The sequence below is a fragment of the Penicillium psychrofluorescens genome, assembly GCF_964197705.1.
Source record: "Penicillium psychrofluorescens genome assembly, chromosome: 4".
In the NCBI taxonomy this organism is placed as follows: domain Eukaryota; kingdom Fungi; phylum Ascomycota; class Eurotiomycetes; order Eurotiales; family Aspergillaceae; genus Penicillium; species Penicillium psychrofluorescens.
In genome coordinates this window covers 1,698,845-1,716,017 of record NC_133442.1, presented here as the reverse complement: position 1 = coordinate 1,716,017, position 17,173 = coordinate 1,698,845, and the positions used below count along the sequence as shown (strand labels likewise).

Sequence of the window (17,173 nt, the reverse complement as noted above, 5' to 3'; positions counted from 1 at the left end):
GTGCTAAGCGGGTGATATAGACCCAAGTTGTCGGTAGAAGCTGCAGCTGATGCGTCAACCTCTGCTTTAATTTTTCGTCACTTGATTTACTTTGCGCTTTTGGCTCTCTAGCTTGTTCTCTCTTGTATAGGAAGTGCCCAAATATTACTGAATTGAGTTTGATACTTGGTTCATCCTCATTTAGTCATGTGATAGCTACTGACTAGTACCTACTAGGTAAAGTGTGTACATAGTCACAGTGGATGCGGGCCTAGCGCGAACGTCTTATCCCCACCCATCCACATCTCATTCACGTCTGGCCGACCTTCAGACTGCCGTTCCAGCTCGACGTGTACTGGGCCACGCCTAAATAACAGCATTTTATAAGATCACCGTATCGGACGCTTATCAGAAAGATCCGGGCGCGGATGCCCGGCCATGGCGCGGCAAACAAGGCAAAAAAAGACCAATATCACCCGGAGCAGAACGGGATGCCATACCTGTCGGCGACGGCGAGTCAAGGTATTCCAGACTAGCCGTTTACTTCTTTGGTTCCTTGGAAGCTAATATCCGAGGTACTATACAGTGCGATGAAGGCAAGCCATCTTGCAAAGCGTGCCTCCGGCTAGGGCTGAGCTGCGATGGCTATGGCAACGTGGTGAAATATCGATTCGCCGAGCCGGCCGTCCTGGAGCAAGGAGCGACACACTCTTTTGATACTATTGAGTGGGCGCCTGTCGCTCTCCCGGGGGTCGACGCAGATATGTCCGATAGCGCGTCTATACCGGGAGAGGAGAGCACTTCGGATCCTCGGTCTCCAGAGTCATCGAGGAAAGAGGGAGTTTTCAGTCAGATGGGACCATCTAGTCGAGGGTCGTCACCGAATACTCTGATCAGTAATAATGTCGAAAACGACACCGAAGACCTCGATCCCGATTCCGCGGATCGAGCCCTGCTTGACTATGGAACACAGACTGATACACTGGAAGAATTCTACTTTACCCAGTGGACGACTTCTGTTACTCCAATTCTACCCCCGGTCTTTGCTGACCTAACTGTGACCATTCCCGAATTTTTGCCTTTTAGATATGCGGTCCTTGCAGTATCGGCGTCGCACATGGCCCATGTTGAATCTTCGATACTTTCCAAAGATAACTCTACCTACATTCCCGAACGGACCCATCGATACCGCAGCCTACAGTACTACGGGAGAGGAATCCGCGAGCTCGCAAAATACGTCGATGGTTTCCCGAAGGACACACTTTGTTACCTAGTTGCTACCTCGCTGCTTTTCCATTACATAGAGATGGATTCGGGCTCAATCGCTGGCGCGGCCGAACACATCGAGTCGATCAACAGGCTTCATTGCTCTGCCCGGTCGCAAATAGAGCTGGGAACAACTGAGATTGACAAGAAACTGCTTTGCACCTGGCAAAGCTTGCGGTCCTTGTCCATCAACAAGCAGCTCACAGTTGGATCCGGTCGCGTACGGCCGCTGGCAGCGATCCAGCTCCAAGACCTGGCCTCTCCAGTAGGGGATGGCGCGACTTCGTATGATTCTATCGCGCAATTGCTATGTGAGACGTTTTCCACGACCCGAAACATCATCTTGGACTGGTGTGTGTGTCGCGGTACCAGCCTAGCCACGCCAGATGAGAAGAAAGCAGCTTTTGGGGCCCTGGTCGAGCGGATTGCTATTCCTGGCGAGCCAAATCGCACGCCACGTCAATTAGCCAACATCGACGAGTCGTACTGTAGGACAATTGAGCATCAGCGTGTACGCCTGGACGACTGGCACTCGCAGCTTGATATATCAGATTTCCCCATTGAGACCTTCACTTCCACCGCCATTGAGCCGGTTCGAGATACAGAGGAGGAGTTGCACGTTGAACCGCTACGGTTCCACACATACGAAGCAGCGATGAACTACGCATACTATGCCGCAGCGCAGTTCTCCAGTTCTCGCCAGACTTTTGACCGAATGACTCAACTTGACGGATTTGAGCTCCGTCCTAAGTTCACACGCGATAGATTCCCATGGGAAAGCCTGATTCTCCGGATTACCTGCGGTCTCGATCTGGACGACTGTCTGTACAAACATACCTTCAAGATCGGAATCCTGTCTTTGTTAATGTTGTGTGCGTCTCTGTGTCCGCATATTGCAGTGGCGAATTGGGCCAACGCCTGGATCGAAAAGCTGGAAGATCACGGCATGGCGGTCGAGGATGGGATGCCCCTGGCCTTGATCAAACGAATCATGCGCCTAATCACGGGGATGAAGCAACAAGGTCATGATATCTACCGGATCTCCATCGTGGATAGCGACATCAAGGAAAAGTGGGAGTTTTACCAGAGCGATACCACTTTCCAAGTGGCCATCTGTGCCAAGGATCGTTTGAAGAGGGAGCTGTATAACAATGTGGTTTGCTTGCCTGTTTAGCAAAAACATCAAGCCGTGAGAGCCATGGATATAGGATTCTCCATGATTACTCCAAGTCTGGTATATAAGTATCAAATAGGATGGACGAACTCGATCGGTAGATGACGGGAATGATCAATAATGAATCTGGTCGGTCACTGTTCTTTGGATCAATGGTTAGATTCTAGTTTCATAGTTCGACCAGGGTTCTGGTAGGCTTTTTATCGGGAGTTGGCTTTCTCTGGATGGCTAGGCGAGAGATTAAAGCTTTGTAGGTCAAGGGAAAGACATCTCTCAGGTTTGGTAGTTGGGCACTCCAGAATTAAGTATTTTTCTGAGTTCAGAATTCAACCCACTACATATAGTGGACGCCCAGGCAGATCGGATAGAATTTCCCCGTTTCAGATTTTGCCAGATCTCTTGGCAAGTCTGCGGGGTCGACTGGCCAATCCAACGCAACAAGGAGTGGCCGAAACAGGCAACGCGAGAACGAGGGTCCGTGCAGCTACTGTTTTCATTCCGACTTGGTGATTATTGACAAACCATCGCGAACCGTCGCGACTCATTCTTATCAATGGTTTGGATGCGCCATCAGTTGCTATTGCCAATGGCGTATTAAAGGCCCAGTACTAACTAATATGTTGTGATTTTTCTGGCAACTTGGCTGCATACAACCGTCACTTGCGCTAGTGCATCCCTGCTCAAACACGCGCCCTCGAAATCTCTGTTCTGTCGACTCTTCACCAAATGAATGCCTCCGACAACCCAACAGGTCCAAAGGACCAGAAGTTATTCGAGATGAGCGCGCACGCCACCGACGACGCGGGCACGATGCAGACCCAGACTCTTGGACCGACCGACGCCAGGAACCCCCCTGAGGCACAGGATGACACTGGGCTGGCGGACTTGGACGGCATCAAACGCAACTGGACTCTTCGAGGGTTGATCATTATCTGGATCTCTGCGGGTCTAATGAGTTTTGTCACCAACTTGAACAATACGTCGTCGTCCACCTTCGCGCCGTATGCGACCAGCAGCTTCAGCTCAGCTCCGCTTGTGGGTACCATTGCTGTGGTGCAAGCAGTGATCGCATCAGGTTTGTCATTCGCCTCATTGATACGTACTGCCCAGACTGACAGGACTAGTCTCTTTGCAGCCGCTCGCGAGGTTTGCCGACGTCTATGGGTATGAACATAATTTTGGCACCCTGCTTGGAAAACAAACCCCTCTAACCCTAAGGTAACAGACGTCTGGAGTTGTTTTTATTTTGCATTTTGATGGCAACGCTCGGATTGATCATGCTATCATCCTCGGCGACGATTGGTGTCTACGCTGGTGCCCAGGTGTTTTGGGTTATCGGTATCGAGGGTGGGTTTATGTCCATCCCGCAGAGAAAAGATTTCAAGCTAATTGTGTAGGAATCACGCTGATGCTTCAAATCCTTGCGGGCGGTATGAGAAGAATTATTGTTGGGCATTGTTTTCCTGCTAAGATAAAATAGACTCGAGCGATCTTTACAACCGTGCTCTGATGAATGCGATCCCATACGCTCCATCAATCATCACCACATGGGTAAGTCAGAACAGATCCCATACCACCCTCGTACCAGCTAAGTATTGTAGATCACAGGTCCATTTGCATCATCGGTTCTGAAAATCTCATGGCGGTGGGGATTTGGAATCTTTGCGATTCTGGTCAGTGCTCCAGATACGCCGGATCTTGTGTATACCATCTAACTTATATAGATTCCCATCATTGGGTCCCCACTATTGGCATCTCTTTACTACAACAAACGAAAGGCAACTAAGCAAAGAAAGGCTGAGGGGACCTACAAGCGTCGGAATCACCTGAAGAATATCGTACGACTAGACCCGTTGGGCCTGATTCTGTTTGCCGGCGGACTCTCCCTGATACTCGTGCCTATTACGCTAGCGTCGTCTTCATCGAGTACCTGGAAAACCACCCATATCATTGTTATGCTGGTTATTGGCGCCGTTAGTCTCGTTGCCTTTGTCGTGTGGGAAATTATGTGGGCTCCCTGGCCTACCCTATCCATGAGATTGTTCAAAAGTCGGACCGTCATATTTGGCCTAGCAGGTAAGCTCACACCTATAGGAAACAGAGCTTATGCTAAGCCCAACAGCGTCGTTAATCGACTATACCGCCCTCTATCTTCTCCAAGACTACCTCACATCTTATGAACTAGTCGCCGCCGGATTATCTGTCAAGGCGGCTACAAATATTGCCGTCCTCGTTCCCTTTGCCGGAGTGCCCGGTCAGTTTGCAGCGGCCTTCCTGGTTAAATATACAAGGCGATATAAATGGATTACGGTTTCTGGATACGCACTCAACATGCTCGGACTCGGATTGGCATATAAGTACATCAACGGACACTACCATCTGGGTGCGCTGGTTGTCTCCCAATTGATCCTGGGATTCGGCGAAGGGGTAATCAACACTATGCAATTTGGAATGCAGGCTTCAGTGAGCCAGGCTGGTAGGATCCCCTGTTCCCAGAATCGAATTCGTTGGCTAAGTGCTTATTCTTGCAGACATGGCCTCGGTTACTGCTTTGTACACTGCGTCACTCGGAGTGGGAAGTGCCATTGGCGGGGCAGTAGCCGGTGGGGTGTGGACTGGTATGTAATGTGCCAAATTATCTTTATCTCAGGCTAACACTGGCTTCTCTCCAGCTATCCTTCCTCGAAGGCTTCGCGAATATCTTCCCCAAGATGCTCTCAGCAAACTCCCTGAGATCGAAGGAGACATTTCGATTGATATGAAATATCCGTGGGGCTCCCCCATCCGCGATGCTATTGGAAAGTCATACACGAGCACATTTCGCCTCATGTTGCTGATCGCACTCATCCTCGAGGCCTTTGCAATTGCATCTGCTCTCCTTATTGAAGATCTCAATATCAAGGAGGTCGACGATACCAGAGAGTACAAGGGGATTGTAATCGGAAAGACCGGTGCGGTGGATGCTTTGAAAGGCAAAGTTCACGCTGGAGAGGACGGAGAACGTCGTGCCTCAGTGGCTCCTATGGAAGAAACCACCGAGGTTTAACTGTGGTTGAATGTATTATGGTGTCATTCTAAGCAGCAGATCACGGGCTCGGTTAATAATAATGGGTTACTCTACATTCATTCAGTAAACCAAAAAGCGACAAAAGCGGGCTTCGATATTTCCCCAGTCCTGCCATGCTGATTCGAAGGCAACCGGCTTTAAATGCCACAATAATTGTCGATGTACACATCCAAGACGGTCATCGCCTGCTGTAGATGCGATAGTGAGTGAATTGGGTTAGGTTGATATTGTTACGAATATTAATGCGAACATCCAAACTATTTATCATAGAAAGAATCAAGAGGATTAAATAGCTAAGAGTCGACTCCGATAAGATTCGACTAACTATTTTGGAAGTAAAGCCAACCAGCGATATGAGTTGATGTCGCTTGCGAGCCCGGTGGATCTTATTGATAAGATCCGTGTAAGAAAAGCCAAACCCCAATGTCTGATTCGGTGTCGCTTGCGAATTCCCCAATGTGGACTCCACTGAGTGAGTAGATTTCAGGCTAGGTTCGCGAAACGACGAAGAGAAAGAAGAAGAAATAGGCGAAAATGTTACACAATATTTCAAGATTAATTGCTCCAATGTGCTGAACCGGTCGAGTGTAACGACGGTCTATATCAGGTAGGGTAGAGCGAGGCCGAGGCAAGCCGATGGCTTACACCGGCGGTGACCGATTATACTAGTCCATTACTAATGCAATAAGAACAATCGGCCCAGATAGACCTCTAGGCATCTGTCTAGGTGTCCAAGCCAACATCGAAAACTTGTCTACGGAACCAGCAACATCATGTCCCCGCAAGTAGCACCTTACGGGAAATGGGCCAGCCCTATCACCGCCGAGCATCTTTCTGGAGGTAGTATCCAGCTCGAAGGAGTCCAGGCTAATGTAGGTTCCTGTTCACATTAAATTTGCGATTCAGCTAACAGGAAAGCAATCCACTGGACAAATTTGGGCGCTTGAATCTCGTCCCGCGGAAGGGGGCAGATCTGTGATCGTTGAGGTACTCGCTTCGGCAACCAGGGATGTCCTGCCCGCGGGGTACAGCGCAAAGAGCACGATTCACGAATATGGCGGTGGCTCTTTTGCGATACACCCGAACGGCAAATTGATCTTTACTAATCATCCAACGAACGGTGTGTTCTTGCTAGATCCGCAGTCTGGGACAATTGAGACGATTGTAACTCCCAATGAGTCTGAGCGTTTCGCCGATTTCCACGTCTATCCTCCCACGCAGGGGTGGATTCTTGCTGTCCAGGAGACGCATAGCAAGGATTTTCAGTCTACTTTGGCTGTTACGAATACCATTGTGGCTATTCATACAGCTACGGGCAATGTATCCACTGTTGTCCAGGGTGCGGATTTCTATCAACACCCCCAATTCAGTCCGGACGGAACGCAAGTCTGCTGGATTCAGTGGAATCACCCCGATATGCCGTGGACAGGCTCGGTTCTGCATGTAGCCACATGGGAAGCGGGAAAGTTAGTGAATGACACTGTCATATCAGGCCAAGCAGGCGTCGAGAGTATCTGTCAGCCTCGATGGGGTCCAGACGGTACTCTCTTCTTCGTCAGCGACAAGACGGGTTACTGGCAGCTATATCGGTTCAACGGCTGTATAGCACAATTGATTGATCTGAAAGGGCTCGAGTCAGCCGAGTTTGGGAGCAGAGAGCCATGCTTGGGCAAGTATGTTCGATTCTAACAGAAGAAAGCGAAATGAAAGGAACGTTTAACTGATGCATGGATTTAGCTGCACATATGTTCTGTTGGACACGAGCACTATTGTTGCATCAGCCACCCAGAATGCGACCTCCAATCTTGTCATAATTGATCTGGACACCAATTCGTGGAAGGATCTATCTCTAGAGCTCGTCGATATCCAGAGGAACGCTTTGGCCCGTGTCTCATCTACAGCGTTTGCTGTCATTGGAAGCACTCGGACAGCTCCTCAAGCTCTCTACCGCGTCGACATTGGTGACAGTATCTCTATCAGTCTAATTCGAGCCACTGTCGAGCAACCTATGTCAAGCGCTCTGGTCTCTCAGACACGCCATATCACATTCCCCCGAACATACAGCGAAGGTCCCGGCAACGCCCACGCCATGTTTGTGGCACCCAAAAATCCAGCCTTCGAAGCACCCGCAGGGACACTGCCTCCCTTACTGGTCTGGATGCATGGTGGTCCAACCAGCCACGTAACTCCTGCAATCGCTCTTAAAACCCAGTATTGGACGTCTCGGGGGTATGCGTATGTGCTGGTTAACCACGTCGGTTCCACGGGCTACGGACGAGCCTATCGCGAGCTTCTCGACGGCGCATGGGGTGAGGCTGATATTGCCGATGCCGCCAGCTGCGTTGCGTATCTTGCCTCACAGAAGCTTATCGACGTAAACAAAGTTGGTATCGTGGGCGAGAGTGCCGGTGGCTACGCCGTCCTGCAGGCACTCTATACGCATCCCGATGTTTGGACTGCCGGCATCAGTCTCTATGGCATCAGCGGTCTGCAAGGGTTTGCAGAGATCACGCACAAATTCGAAAGCCAATACATCCTCGGACTCGTATTAGGCAAAGGCGAATGGACTAAGGAGGCACAGGAAGCTCTCTATAGAAAACGGAGTGCTGTTTATCATGCGGAGAAAATCAAGGCTCCCCTGTTGCTTCTGCAAGGAGATATCGACACGATTGTGCCAGTATCCCAGGCAACACAAATGGAGGAAGCAATGAAAAGAGTTGGAAAAACGGCTGAAGTGGTGATTTTCGAAGGGGAGGGGCATGGCTGGCATAAAGAAGAGACAATCCGGGCTTCAATGGAGTTGCAGACTGAGTTTTGGACCAAAACTCTACTTTAATCACTCAATCAAATGTAAGGTGATCTTCTATAGTGAGGGCAGAAAAAAAAAGAAAATATACATGCAACAGCACATGTATGGTGATGGTCAGGGTCGCCCAATCGGGCATGGGCGATCCCGCCGCTCTTCAGGCGGCTTCAGGCGGCAATTCAGGACCCTAAATACTCTTCACCCAAAATTGCCTAAAGGCTGAACCCCGTAGTTGAATAGGTGCATTTGCCTATTCTAGTATAGGGAAGGTCTTAGCGATCTCGTAAAGATAAAACCTAGCACTACGCCGCTAGGTGGCCATTATCCTATATTTTATAGTAACTAGGACCCGGCGGCTGACAAAGAGATTAAATTCCTCAACCATTACAGATGTAAAGTAGTGACTTAGCCTCCCTAAATGAAATACTACTTTATCCCAGTCAAAGTACGGCGGCAGTCACCCCGCGACGCTCGATCGGTAGCGGGTGGGCCCGCACCCATCCAATCGGCCTCTAGCAGCTTCTGGCGGCAGTTCACCACCCTCTGAATGTATCCTCCGCAAATCGTCACAAGGCTCCTGGCGAGTTGAATGACCGCAATATCGCTCGCCACGGATGAAATTCCATCCATTTTGAAGAATGAACACCATCAACGCTTTATTTCGCATAGGCAGTTAAGACGGTGACTATAGTGTGGATGTTAGATTCGGCGTTGTGGTGGGAGGACCGACGGACGCCTCCGGGTAGATTGTATGACATATGCACTATTGGTCCACCACTGGCTCTGACGCAAACAACAATGCAATTCAGCTCTTGCGGCACTGACTTGCAGGGCTCCCCCTGTTTCGCCTGATCCCTATTCCTTGAACCTGTCCCGTGCCGCATGGCTGGGGTTCCCATGCTCTTATGCAAATGCAAAAGCTAGTATATGGGATTTCCAGGGTGTTAGAAACTTAGTTGTTTACAAAGATGGATAATTGGAAGGCCCATTTGGCCATCGCTTCAACACTCATCTAAAGCACCTAGCTCTTCACAACGGCAGTTCAACGTGAGTATATACATACATGATGTGTAGGACAGCAGGCATGACACACTCGCAAGAGGTAGAAGTTGACCAGAATGAACTGTTTCATCTTGAAGAAACATCTCGCGTCCAAAATTTCCAGCCTTCTCGATTCTCTTGTACTCCCACTCCAACCAGCTGGTTGATACCTTGAGCGCCGTCAGCATTTTCAAACATCTCCTGATCAATCTCTTCGCCAGACTTTCCATCAGTGCCATTTCGGAATACGGCAGGCCAAAGCACCCCAACTCCGTCGGCACCTAGGATAGTCTCATATGTTTGAAATCCTTCTGCCGTGAATTTCCTCTCCAGCTCTTCAATAGTTTGATCTTCGATATCTGGTCGGAAGAGCGTGATAGCACATCCACCACCTCCAGCACCGGTGAGTTTTGTCCAACCAATATTCGCATAATCCACGAGCTCGCGAATACGCTCTAAACGGGGATGAGAGACTCCTAACGAAACTAAGAGCCCGTGGTTCATACCAATAAAGGCTCCCAAGTGTCCGAGAGCCTCAGAGGTGCCACTACCATGGAAATCAGCCGATGAAATCAGCTCCAGTGCAGAAGTTGCAAGTTTGCCAATTCCATCTAAGACCATCTCTGTTATTTCAGGGTAATTCGTTTTTAATGTTTTCACCTTTTCCACCTGTATAGCTGTAGATCGTGGTTGTTGAGTGTCGACGAGAAGGAGTGGTAGTCTCGGGAACTTAGTGAGACGAATAACGGATGGTGGTCCAGAGGCGTTTCTTTGGAACATCACAGCCTTTCCACCTGCTGAGACCGTATTATCTACCCCACTAGGGTCTCCATGTATACATAGCTCGCCCACGAATGCCCACCGATTGATATGCTCAATCTGCATCTCTGCTTCCTCAAGAGGCTGATCAGGATGGGGTCCAGCAAGGACGCGTATCTGAAGGAGCAGCGCTGCGCTCAAGCAGACGCAAACACTGGCACTGCTACCTAGACCGGCGCCAATAGGAATGGTAGATCGAAGAGTGTAGATGAATCCAGGGCTTTTCGAGGAGCCTAGGGAGAGGAAGAGGTAGAGGAAGGCGGTCGCAGATTTTATGTGGATTTTTCGCTGCTTCTCTGGAAGGTGCTTCGACACGGCCTCTGCATGTGGCATGATGGCTTCGAGAAATTGGGGGTCGAGGGAGTCCACAACAGAGTAATAGGACCTTTTCTTGGAAGGTTGGTGGAAGACCTTCCATGGCAGAGTGTCGATTTCCCAAGTATGGTTTAAGCCAATGTCCCTGAAATTCAGTTGGACGGTACGTCGAGATTTGGAGAGAGTAGTGACGAGGAGATAGGATCGGAGAGAGATAGCTGCGGCAATAGCGGGCTTACCATACACCGCGGCATGTTCACCGAAGACAATGGCTTTTCCTGGTGCGGACACCATGAATGTGGGTGCCATTGGTGAAGAGGGTTTTCTCTCCATGTAGACTGAATTGCAGAACCTGTCGATGTGGTTTTTGCTAGTCGGGCTGCTAGCGTTTTGTTGGTCTATTGATGGGTGTTGCTATCGACGTGGGAGGAAGATGCGCGTTGGGCATTCTCTAGTCGCCCTGCTAAGGCGGAGAACTCTGGCAGAATCTATATGAGTGCCTCAGGTCACCATGAAGTCTCTTGGTACAGAAAAGGGAAATACATATAGGCAGGTGCATGTAAGGCAACGGAAGAAAGACGTCATCTAGTCTTATCTTGGGGCATTTAAACTTCAAACGTATAGTTACGTGAGGTATACAATTTGCAGGAAGGTGTCATAATGTGCAAATGCAAGATCAAACGCCAGTTCATGGACAGCATACCAATCACGATTTTGCACATATAGTTGAGAATACCCTGTTGCATTCAAGCTAAGTTACTAAGGAAGAGAGCAATACAAACTTGTTGCTATTTACCGCAACCTCGGATGAAGTCGGACGGAGCGAGGCGTGCGGAGTGTCGAGGATGCCCAAGACGTGACCCTGGGACTGTGCAAAGGATGCTAGTGGAATGAGACAGGTGCTCAGCGGGCAAGGCTCACGAGTAGGAAGGCGACTAAGATAGCCCCGTAGCAGCGTGATCTCTAGCGACACTTCGAAAAGATTCTATCAACACAGCCTGACATGATACGGCCGTCGAAGGAGGAGGGAAAGAGGAGGGAAAGTGCGTCGTCGAGGGAGGGAAGGACCGTGGTCTTTTATAGATGGCGGGCAGCTGGCTGAGGGTGGTCAAAGCGGCCAGGGCCGGCGCTAGGCCCAAAGGGGGCACAGCCTGAGGCGCTAGACCGCGAAGGGCAGGGGAAAGGCGGAGCTGGACAGGCGGTCGGGGGCGGCAGAAAGGGGGTGCAATGAGAGCGGTTTCTGGCGCCCTGCTTGCCGTCCTGTAGAATACTTAATATTTTTAATAAGTTAGTACTATTAGCATAGTTTCTAGAGTGATATTAACTTAATTAATTAACTATTTATTTTAGGTTTATTTCGCTCTATCCCTAAGCTAAAAACCCTCTAAATATTAAGACCTATAAGGCCTTTTTAGAATTTATAGTACAGCCCGTATCTGGCAATTTATGGGGGGCAAGCTGACTAACACAAAACAATCGGCAATTTAGATAGTCCATCTCCGAGCTCTGGATTCTCACAGGACTGCAGGTTTCTGTGTTGCCGGGGTTGCCGGGGTTGACGGTGTAGTTGCTGTACCCGTATTTGACGCTTGAGAGAATCGCTCGATCTGTGTTCGATCTTGGCTCCGCACAGGATCACCTTAATCTAGTGACCAGCGCTGTATCTGTATCAATTCCACAGCTCGAACAAAACTCCCCGCGTTGTGTCGGTGATCCGGCGGTCGGCGGGCCCCGACGATAAGAGATCAGAAACAATATAAATAATAAAAAATAGTCACAAAACTGAGGCAACATGATATATGAAGGAAGATTTTACTATTAGAATCATATTCACTTCATCGGAAAATTTGATCACATATCCCTTGCTACAATCGCGTGAAGTTGGACAGTCACACCAAGGCATCCAAAATCGAGATAACATCGCCAGAGAAAACACCGGCAAAATGACCAATCCCCTAACCCTCCATCCCCCAAGCAAATTGCTGGACAACCTATGCACCTGCATCGAGAAAGACATCCACCCCCTCTCGGCCGCGGCCGTGGCCGGCGGCTCCAAACTCTTTGGCGCAGCAATCCTCCTCAAATCCGACCTCAGCGTGGTCTACGCAGACACCAACCAAGAACGCGGCTCACCCTTATGGCACGGCGAAACCTGGACATTGAAGCAATTTTTCGAGATACCCGCGGACCAGAGGCCCGACGTGAAGGAGTGTCTGTTTCTGACGACGCATGAACCGTGCTCGTTGTGTCTGTCGGCTATTCTCTGGTCTGGGTTCGATAATTTTGTCTACATGTATACCTACGAGGAGACTCATTATGTGTTTGAGTGTCATGGGGATTTGGATATTTTCAATGATGTCTTTAATATCCGGCAGGGCGAGGTCGCTGGACAGGCGAGTCTGGATGGGTCGGCGCCCCAGGTGCGGCCGCAGTACAAGCTGCGTAGTAAGCGGCTTGTTGCACTGAGTTTTGCGGAGTTACTAGCTGCCATTGAAGACAAGGAGGAGCAGGCGAGATATGTCGAGAAGGTGGAGGAGGTCAAGAAGAGTTACGGCCGGTTGGCGGAGGCGTATCGGAGGAATATGAATATGGAATAACTTTCGTGTATTACACAAACTCACCAATATTCTGTGGGCAATACCCTGCCATAAACACGTCCCATGCATAATGCTCATTGAAAGTAGAACTCAATCCATCCGGATCATCAATCCGATTCATCGGCGTCCCTACGGCCACGGCCTTCTGTCGAATCTCTCGAAGAACCGTCCCAAATCGAAACGCGATATGCTCTTCGTTGGGCGCCAGATCCTCCAACCACTCCTGCGTCATCGCAATCAAAGGGTCGCTGATGATGAATTTGCACAACGTGAGTGCCGCATAGATGACGATGAAGAAGTAGTAGTCGGGGAGATCGAGGATGACGGTAAAATCGAGTTCTTGGAATTTCCCAAGAATGTCGCGGGATACCCTCAGTGCAGCCTCTTTGAAGACGATAGACGGGGCCTGCGCTCGCAGGGAGACGCGGTATAGGAGGAGATGGCAGAACATGTAGCTAAGTTGGAGGTTGATGGAAAGGGGATTATCTACACTGTTAGTTAGGTTTCAGAGAATGGAATCGAAAGGTGTCTACTCACTGAAAACCTGCTCCCACGATGCTTTCCATTCCAGCAGTTCACCAAATTCCGCGTTCTCTCTCTCCCATAGTTTGTGCCCATGATTGAGAAGATGTGCTGTTTTCCAATATAGCAAGACTTCCGCGGAAAGTCTAACGTCTTCGAAAGATGAAGCGGGGAGTTCTAAGATCTCGAAACAATAGTCCACGAACTTCTGCTTGACCATTGACTGCCTGCCATTTCCAATAGAGAATCTGTCCCTTTCATTAGTTCGGACCCAACTTATATAGAATGAAGGACTCACTGAATATGAGTCAGACACAAGGCATTCCATATACGCAATTTCCGCCGCAGCATATCGCCAGACATCGAACGGACAAGTACATTAGCAGAATCATTGAGATGCAATGTCGCATGATTGATCCCCAGAGCGCTCATCGACCAGCTGTCTATCGGCATTGCCGTCTGGATCGTCGGGCTAAACATGCTCAACAATAGTAGACCCTGCAAGTCCTCGCAGCGAAGAGGCGGGGGCCTCAGGACAACGCTGGCCGCCAATCGGCGGATCATCAAGTACATCTCATGGTCGACCGTTCTGCCGATGCTGGGCACAAATCGAGATGCCAACAGACAGGCTGTGCTGAACAAGAGAGGATAGTGCTGCTCGAGGTCCGGAGGGAAATCGTCCACATGGTTGACCGAGATCCAAAGACCGTAGTGTTTCACAAATCTAGCGCTAGTCAATAAAATCCTTTCAAGGAATGTAAGTGGATGAAGGCAGCCTACATCTGGATGAGATGGCGAGCCAGTGAAAGTCTGATGATTCCTGCGGAAACGACGCTACCCACAGCAAAGACTTCGTCGGAAAAGTCCCTCTTTGGACCGAAGAATTGAGTTTGCAAATTGCGCACAAGTAGAACCGGCCTTGTAATGCCGGTTGCCGGGTTGTCGTTTGATTCGACACTGGTCGTTGAGCGTGCAGTATGTGTATCTTGACGCGGTAGAACTTGCGGGCGCGTAGACCCACGAATCAGCCATGACAGCTCTTCAATACTTCGTTCGAGGCGTGCCAGTCGTGACTCAATGTCTCCTGAGAGCTCGGTTTGTTTTCTGTTCAGGCATTTCTCGAGACGCGTTAGTCTTGTGTGGACCTCATCGATAGATGTTCTATCATCAGAAGCAGTGCGATCATCCGCACCAGGCAAGTCACAGCCGATCCTATTAACTTGTTAGTATGTCACTTCTTATATTTTCAAAGAAAGAGATTAACCCCAATAACGTGCACCGTCGACACCCCCTCTTCGCCGAAACAATCTCACAGCGGGTTTTCAGCTTTCGGCAGGTCTCACATGCGCTCACTGGGCGGTTGAGCCGTTTCCTCTTGCCGCGGCCTTCCTCTTTCTCCTGGTCCGTTTTTCTAATGGAGCTCTCGAAGATTGTTGTGCGGTCCGACATAATTTTGCGCCATGAGCGCGGGATCAAGAAGTAAGTGATTTGGAGGTGGCTTCTACAGTCATGCTTTCATCTTATCTCACGGGCCTGATAAGCGCGGAAAGTGCCGGAGTTACAGTTCCTATTATATGCTTCAATTTACTATCTGCGAAGTTAGAGCTAGGGTCGGGTTCTAGTTCAGTGGGTGTGGAATGGATACATGTTGTTTATGCTACAAGATATAGCTGGGTATACATTATTACAAATTCTTTCATCCCTTCCACTAATAGCCAGAACCACCTTCGAGATTGGTCGCCTTGAAGCGCAAATGAACCCATTCCGAACATGAAATGGGCTCGTACTTGGCTGGGTATTCGTCGTCTACACAGCTGGGTAGGACGCCACAGATCTCATTGAAGTTGAATCCTAGGTTGCATTAATGAAGACAGTTCCCCCAAAGTGGGTTTCTGCTTACCCAGGAAAAATGGCATGGAATATCGCTCGTTCTTGGTAAAATTCTTGGCCCGGTGTACTGTCGAGACGAAGCGATCATTGGTGATACGCATCAGGTAGTCACCAATGTTCACCACAAACGTGCCGTGGATGGGTTTCGCGTTGAGCCACTGTCCGTCCCGATTCAGTACCTGTAGACCGCCATTCTGATCTTGCCAGAGCATGGTAAAAAATTGCAAATCCGTATGCGATCCAATGCTCACAGCTTCCACGTCGGTTTCCTTGGCCGCGCTCTCTGGAATCGTGGGATAGTAATTCAACGCCACGGCAGCGTCCGGGTGGGATGTCATTCGATCGAAGTAATCCTCCGGTAGGTCCAACGCCAGAGCAAAAATGCGAATCAATCGGCGAGCCAAAGCAAGACATGAACGCCAGTACTCTAGCACGTCGGCCTTGAAGTGTGGCAGATTGGCCGTCTGTGTCCAGCAATATTCCTCCGCTCGGAAGCCGTCCTTGATCTCTTGTGGGATGGCGTCCACATCCTCGACGCTCGGATCGTAGCGTGGATCGTAGCGAAAGCCAAAGCTCTCGCGATAATCCAAAGACTCCACAGGGTTTGCTCGGTGCGAATCTGGGCCGTTCCATCCGTTGAACCATTTCGAGTTGGCCTGGTTGACCCGTTGCTTGATCTCCTCCGGCTGGTGGAAGAAGTTCTGCGCTGCCGCCTGTGCTGCGGTGATGACCTTGTCCGGAATCCCGTGGTTTTTAATGTAGAAGAATCCGATCGTGGTAGCTGCGACACGGATCTCCTCGGCGACTGCCTTTCGAACCTCTAGGTTTTCGTCGAATATGCGAGAGATGTCGACAAAGGGGATTTCTTCGGTAGTGGCATCGCGAGGAGGCGCCGTCTTGATGGTACGGTACACGGGGCCATACGCGCTTGTGAGCTGGAGAATGGTGTGTCCTTCGGCTTTAGGAAGGTGCAGTACTCCGGTGGCCATTGTCGTCTCGTTGGTTGTGTTGTTTTAATTGGTGATCTGCCCGGGCCTTTTTCTGCCCTAGTCCGCTGGAGATGATTGTTGATTCAAGATTGAACTGGAGGTTATTGTATAATATACTGACCAAAGTCCGTCTCCGGAGTAGATGTTTCGCAAAATTCATGTTGGCCGACGGTCGTCCGGTATATTCTCTAATGAATAGAGCTATCGCCAACGAAGGCCTATCGGATAAACAAGTCCAACGAACCCTTATCGGTTGCACTTGGAGAACCGACGGATCTCCGCTCCGATAAAGGTCTGAACCCAAACAGTGGCTTCAAGTCCGAAATTGCATTATTCGTATTTATAGAGATAGAGATAGAGATATAGACAGATGATAACGCATGTATAATATGATAATGCTCGTCGTTGCTCAATAGTCCCGCCATAACTGGGTGCCATCAAGATGACTTTCATCACCTTACTCGAGACAAAGGAATACAAGGAAAATCACGGGTCAGGTCGCAACCAGTGGCTTGACAATCTTGATCTCCGTCCTGTACCGCAGAATCGACGGACCTACGGTTGGAAGGCGTACTTCTGGTTCTGGATCTCTGCCAATGCGACACCAGCGACTTTTTACGGTGTATCGGCCGCGTTGGCTGCGGGATTGAGTCTCTGGGAAGCTTTGATGTGTCAGCTTGGTGGACAGAGTGAGTTGTCTGTTCCCCC

The 17,173-nt window shown here is 49.8% G+C and overlaps 6 protein-coding genes across 6 annotated transcripts; 4 read left to right on the top strand and 2 right to left on the bottom strand.

Annotated features, from left to right (window-relative positions):
* Window positions 1-417: 417 nt before the first annotated feature.
* On the top strand, window positions 418-2,419 carry PFLUO_LOCUS6342 (uncharacterized protein; the record flags this gene model as incomplete). Its single annotated transcript, XM_073783878.1, has 2 exons — window positions 418-501; window positions 566-2,419. 2 exons carry the CDS (start codon window positions 418-420, stop codon window positions 2,417-2,419), a joined length of 1,938 nt encoding a protein of 645 aa, XP_073640389.1.
* Window positions 2,420-3,145: 726 nt separating this feature from the next.
* Window positions 3,146-5,465, top strand: PFLUO_LOCUS6341 (uncharacterized protein; the record flags this gene model as incomplete). Its single annotated transcript, XM_073783876.1, has 10 exons — window positions 3,146-3,494; window positions 3,544-3,583; window positions 3,645-3,766; window positions 3,817-3,849; window positions 3,900-3,970; window positions 4,021-4,092; window positions 4,144-4,495; window positions 4,542-4,895; window positions 4,951-5,037; window positions 5,092-5,465. The coding sequence occupies 10 exons, from the start codon at window positions 3,146-3,148 to the stop codon at window positions 5,463-5,465; spliced, it is 1,854 nt and encodes a 617-aa protein (XP_073640388.1).
* Window positions 5,466-6,259: 794 nt separating this feature from the next.
* On the top strand, window positions 6,260-8,322 carry PFLUO_LOCUS6340 (uncharacterized protein; the record flags this gene model as incomplete). The annotated part of the gene is made up of 3 exons (XM_073783875.1): window positions 6,260-6,358; window positions 6,405-7,159; window positions 7,224-8,322. The coding sequence occupies 3 exons, from the start codon at window positions 6,260-6,262 to the stop codon at window positions 8,320-8,322; spliced, it is 1,953 nt and encodes a 650-aa protein (XP_073640387.1).
* A 4,088-nt stretch (window positions 8,323-12,410) lies between these two features.
* Window positions 12,411-13,064, top strand: PFLUO_LOCUS6339 (uncharacterized protein; the record flags this gene model as incomplete). The annotated part of the gene is made up of 1 exon (XM_073783874.1): window positions 12,411-13,064. One exon carries the CDS (start codon window positions 12,411-12,413, stop codon window positions 13,062-13,064), a length of 654 nt encoding a protein of 217 aa, XP_073640386.1.
* Window positions 13,065-13,074: 10 nt separating this feature from the next.
* PFLUO_LOCUS6338 (uncharacterized protein) lies at window positions 13,075-15,035 on the bottom strand (the record flags this gene model as incomplete). The annotated part of the gene is made up of 5 exons (XM_073783873.1): window positions 13,075-13,550; window positions 13,602-13,834; window positions 13,885-14,310; window positions 14,367-14,798; window positions 14,866-15,035. 5 exons carry the CDS (start codon window positions 15,033-15,035, stop codon window positions 13,075-13,077), a joined length of 1,737 nt encoding a protein of 578 aa, XP_073640385.1.
* Window positions 15,036-15,294: 259 nt separating this feature from the next.
* On the bottom strand, window positions 15,295-16,465 carry PFLUO_LOCUS6337 (uncharacterized protein; the record flags this gene model as incomplete). Its single annotated transcript, XM_073783872.1, has 2 exons — window positions 15,295-15,437; window positions 15,487-16,465. The coding sequence occupies 2 exons, from the start codon at window positions 16,463-16,465 to the stop codon at window positions 15,295-15,297; spliced, it is 1,122 nt and encodes a 373-aa protein (XP_073640384.1).
* Between the last annotated feature and the right edge of the window lie 708 nt (window positions 16,466-17,173).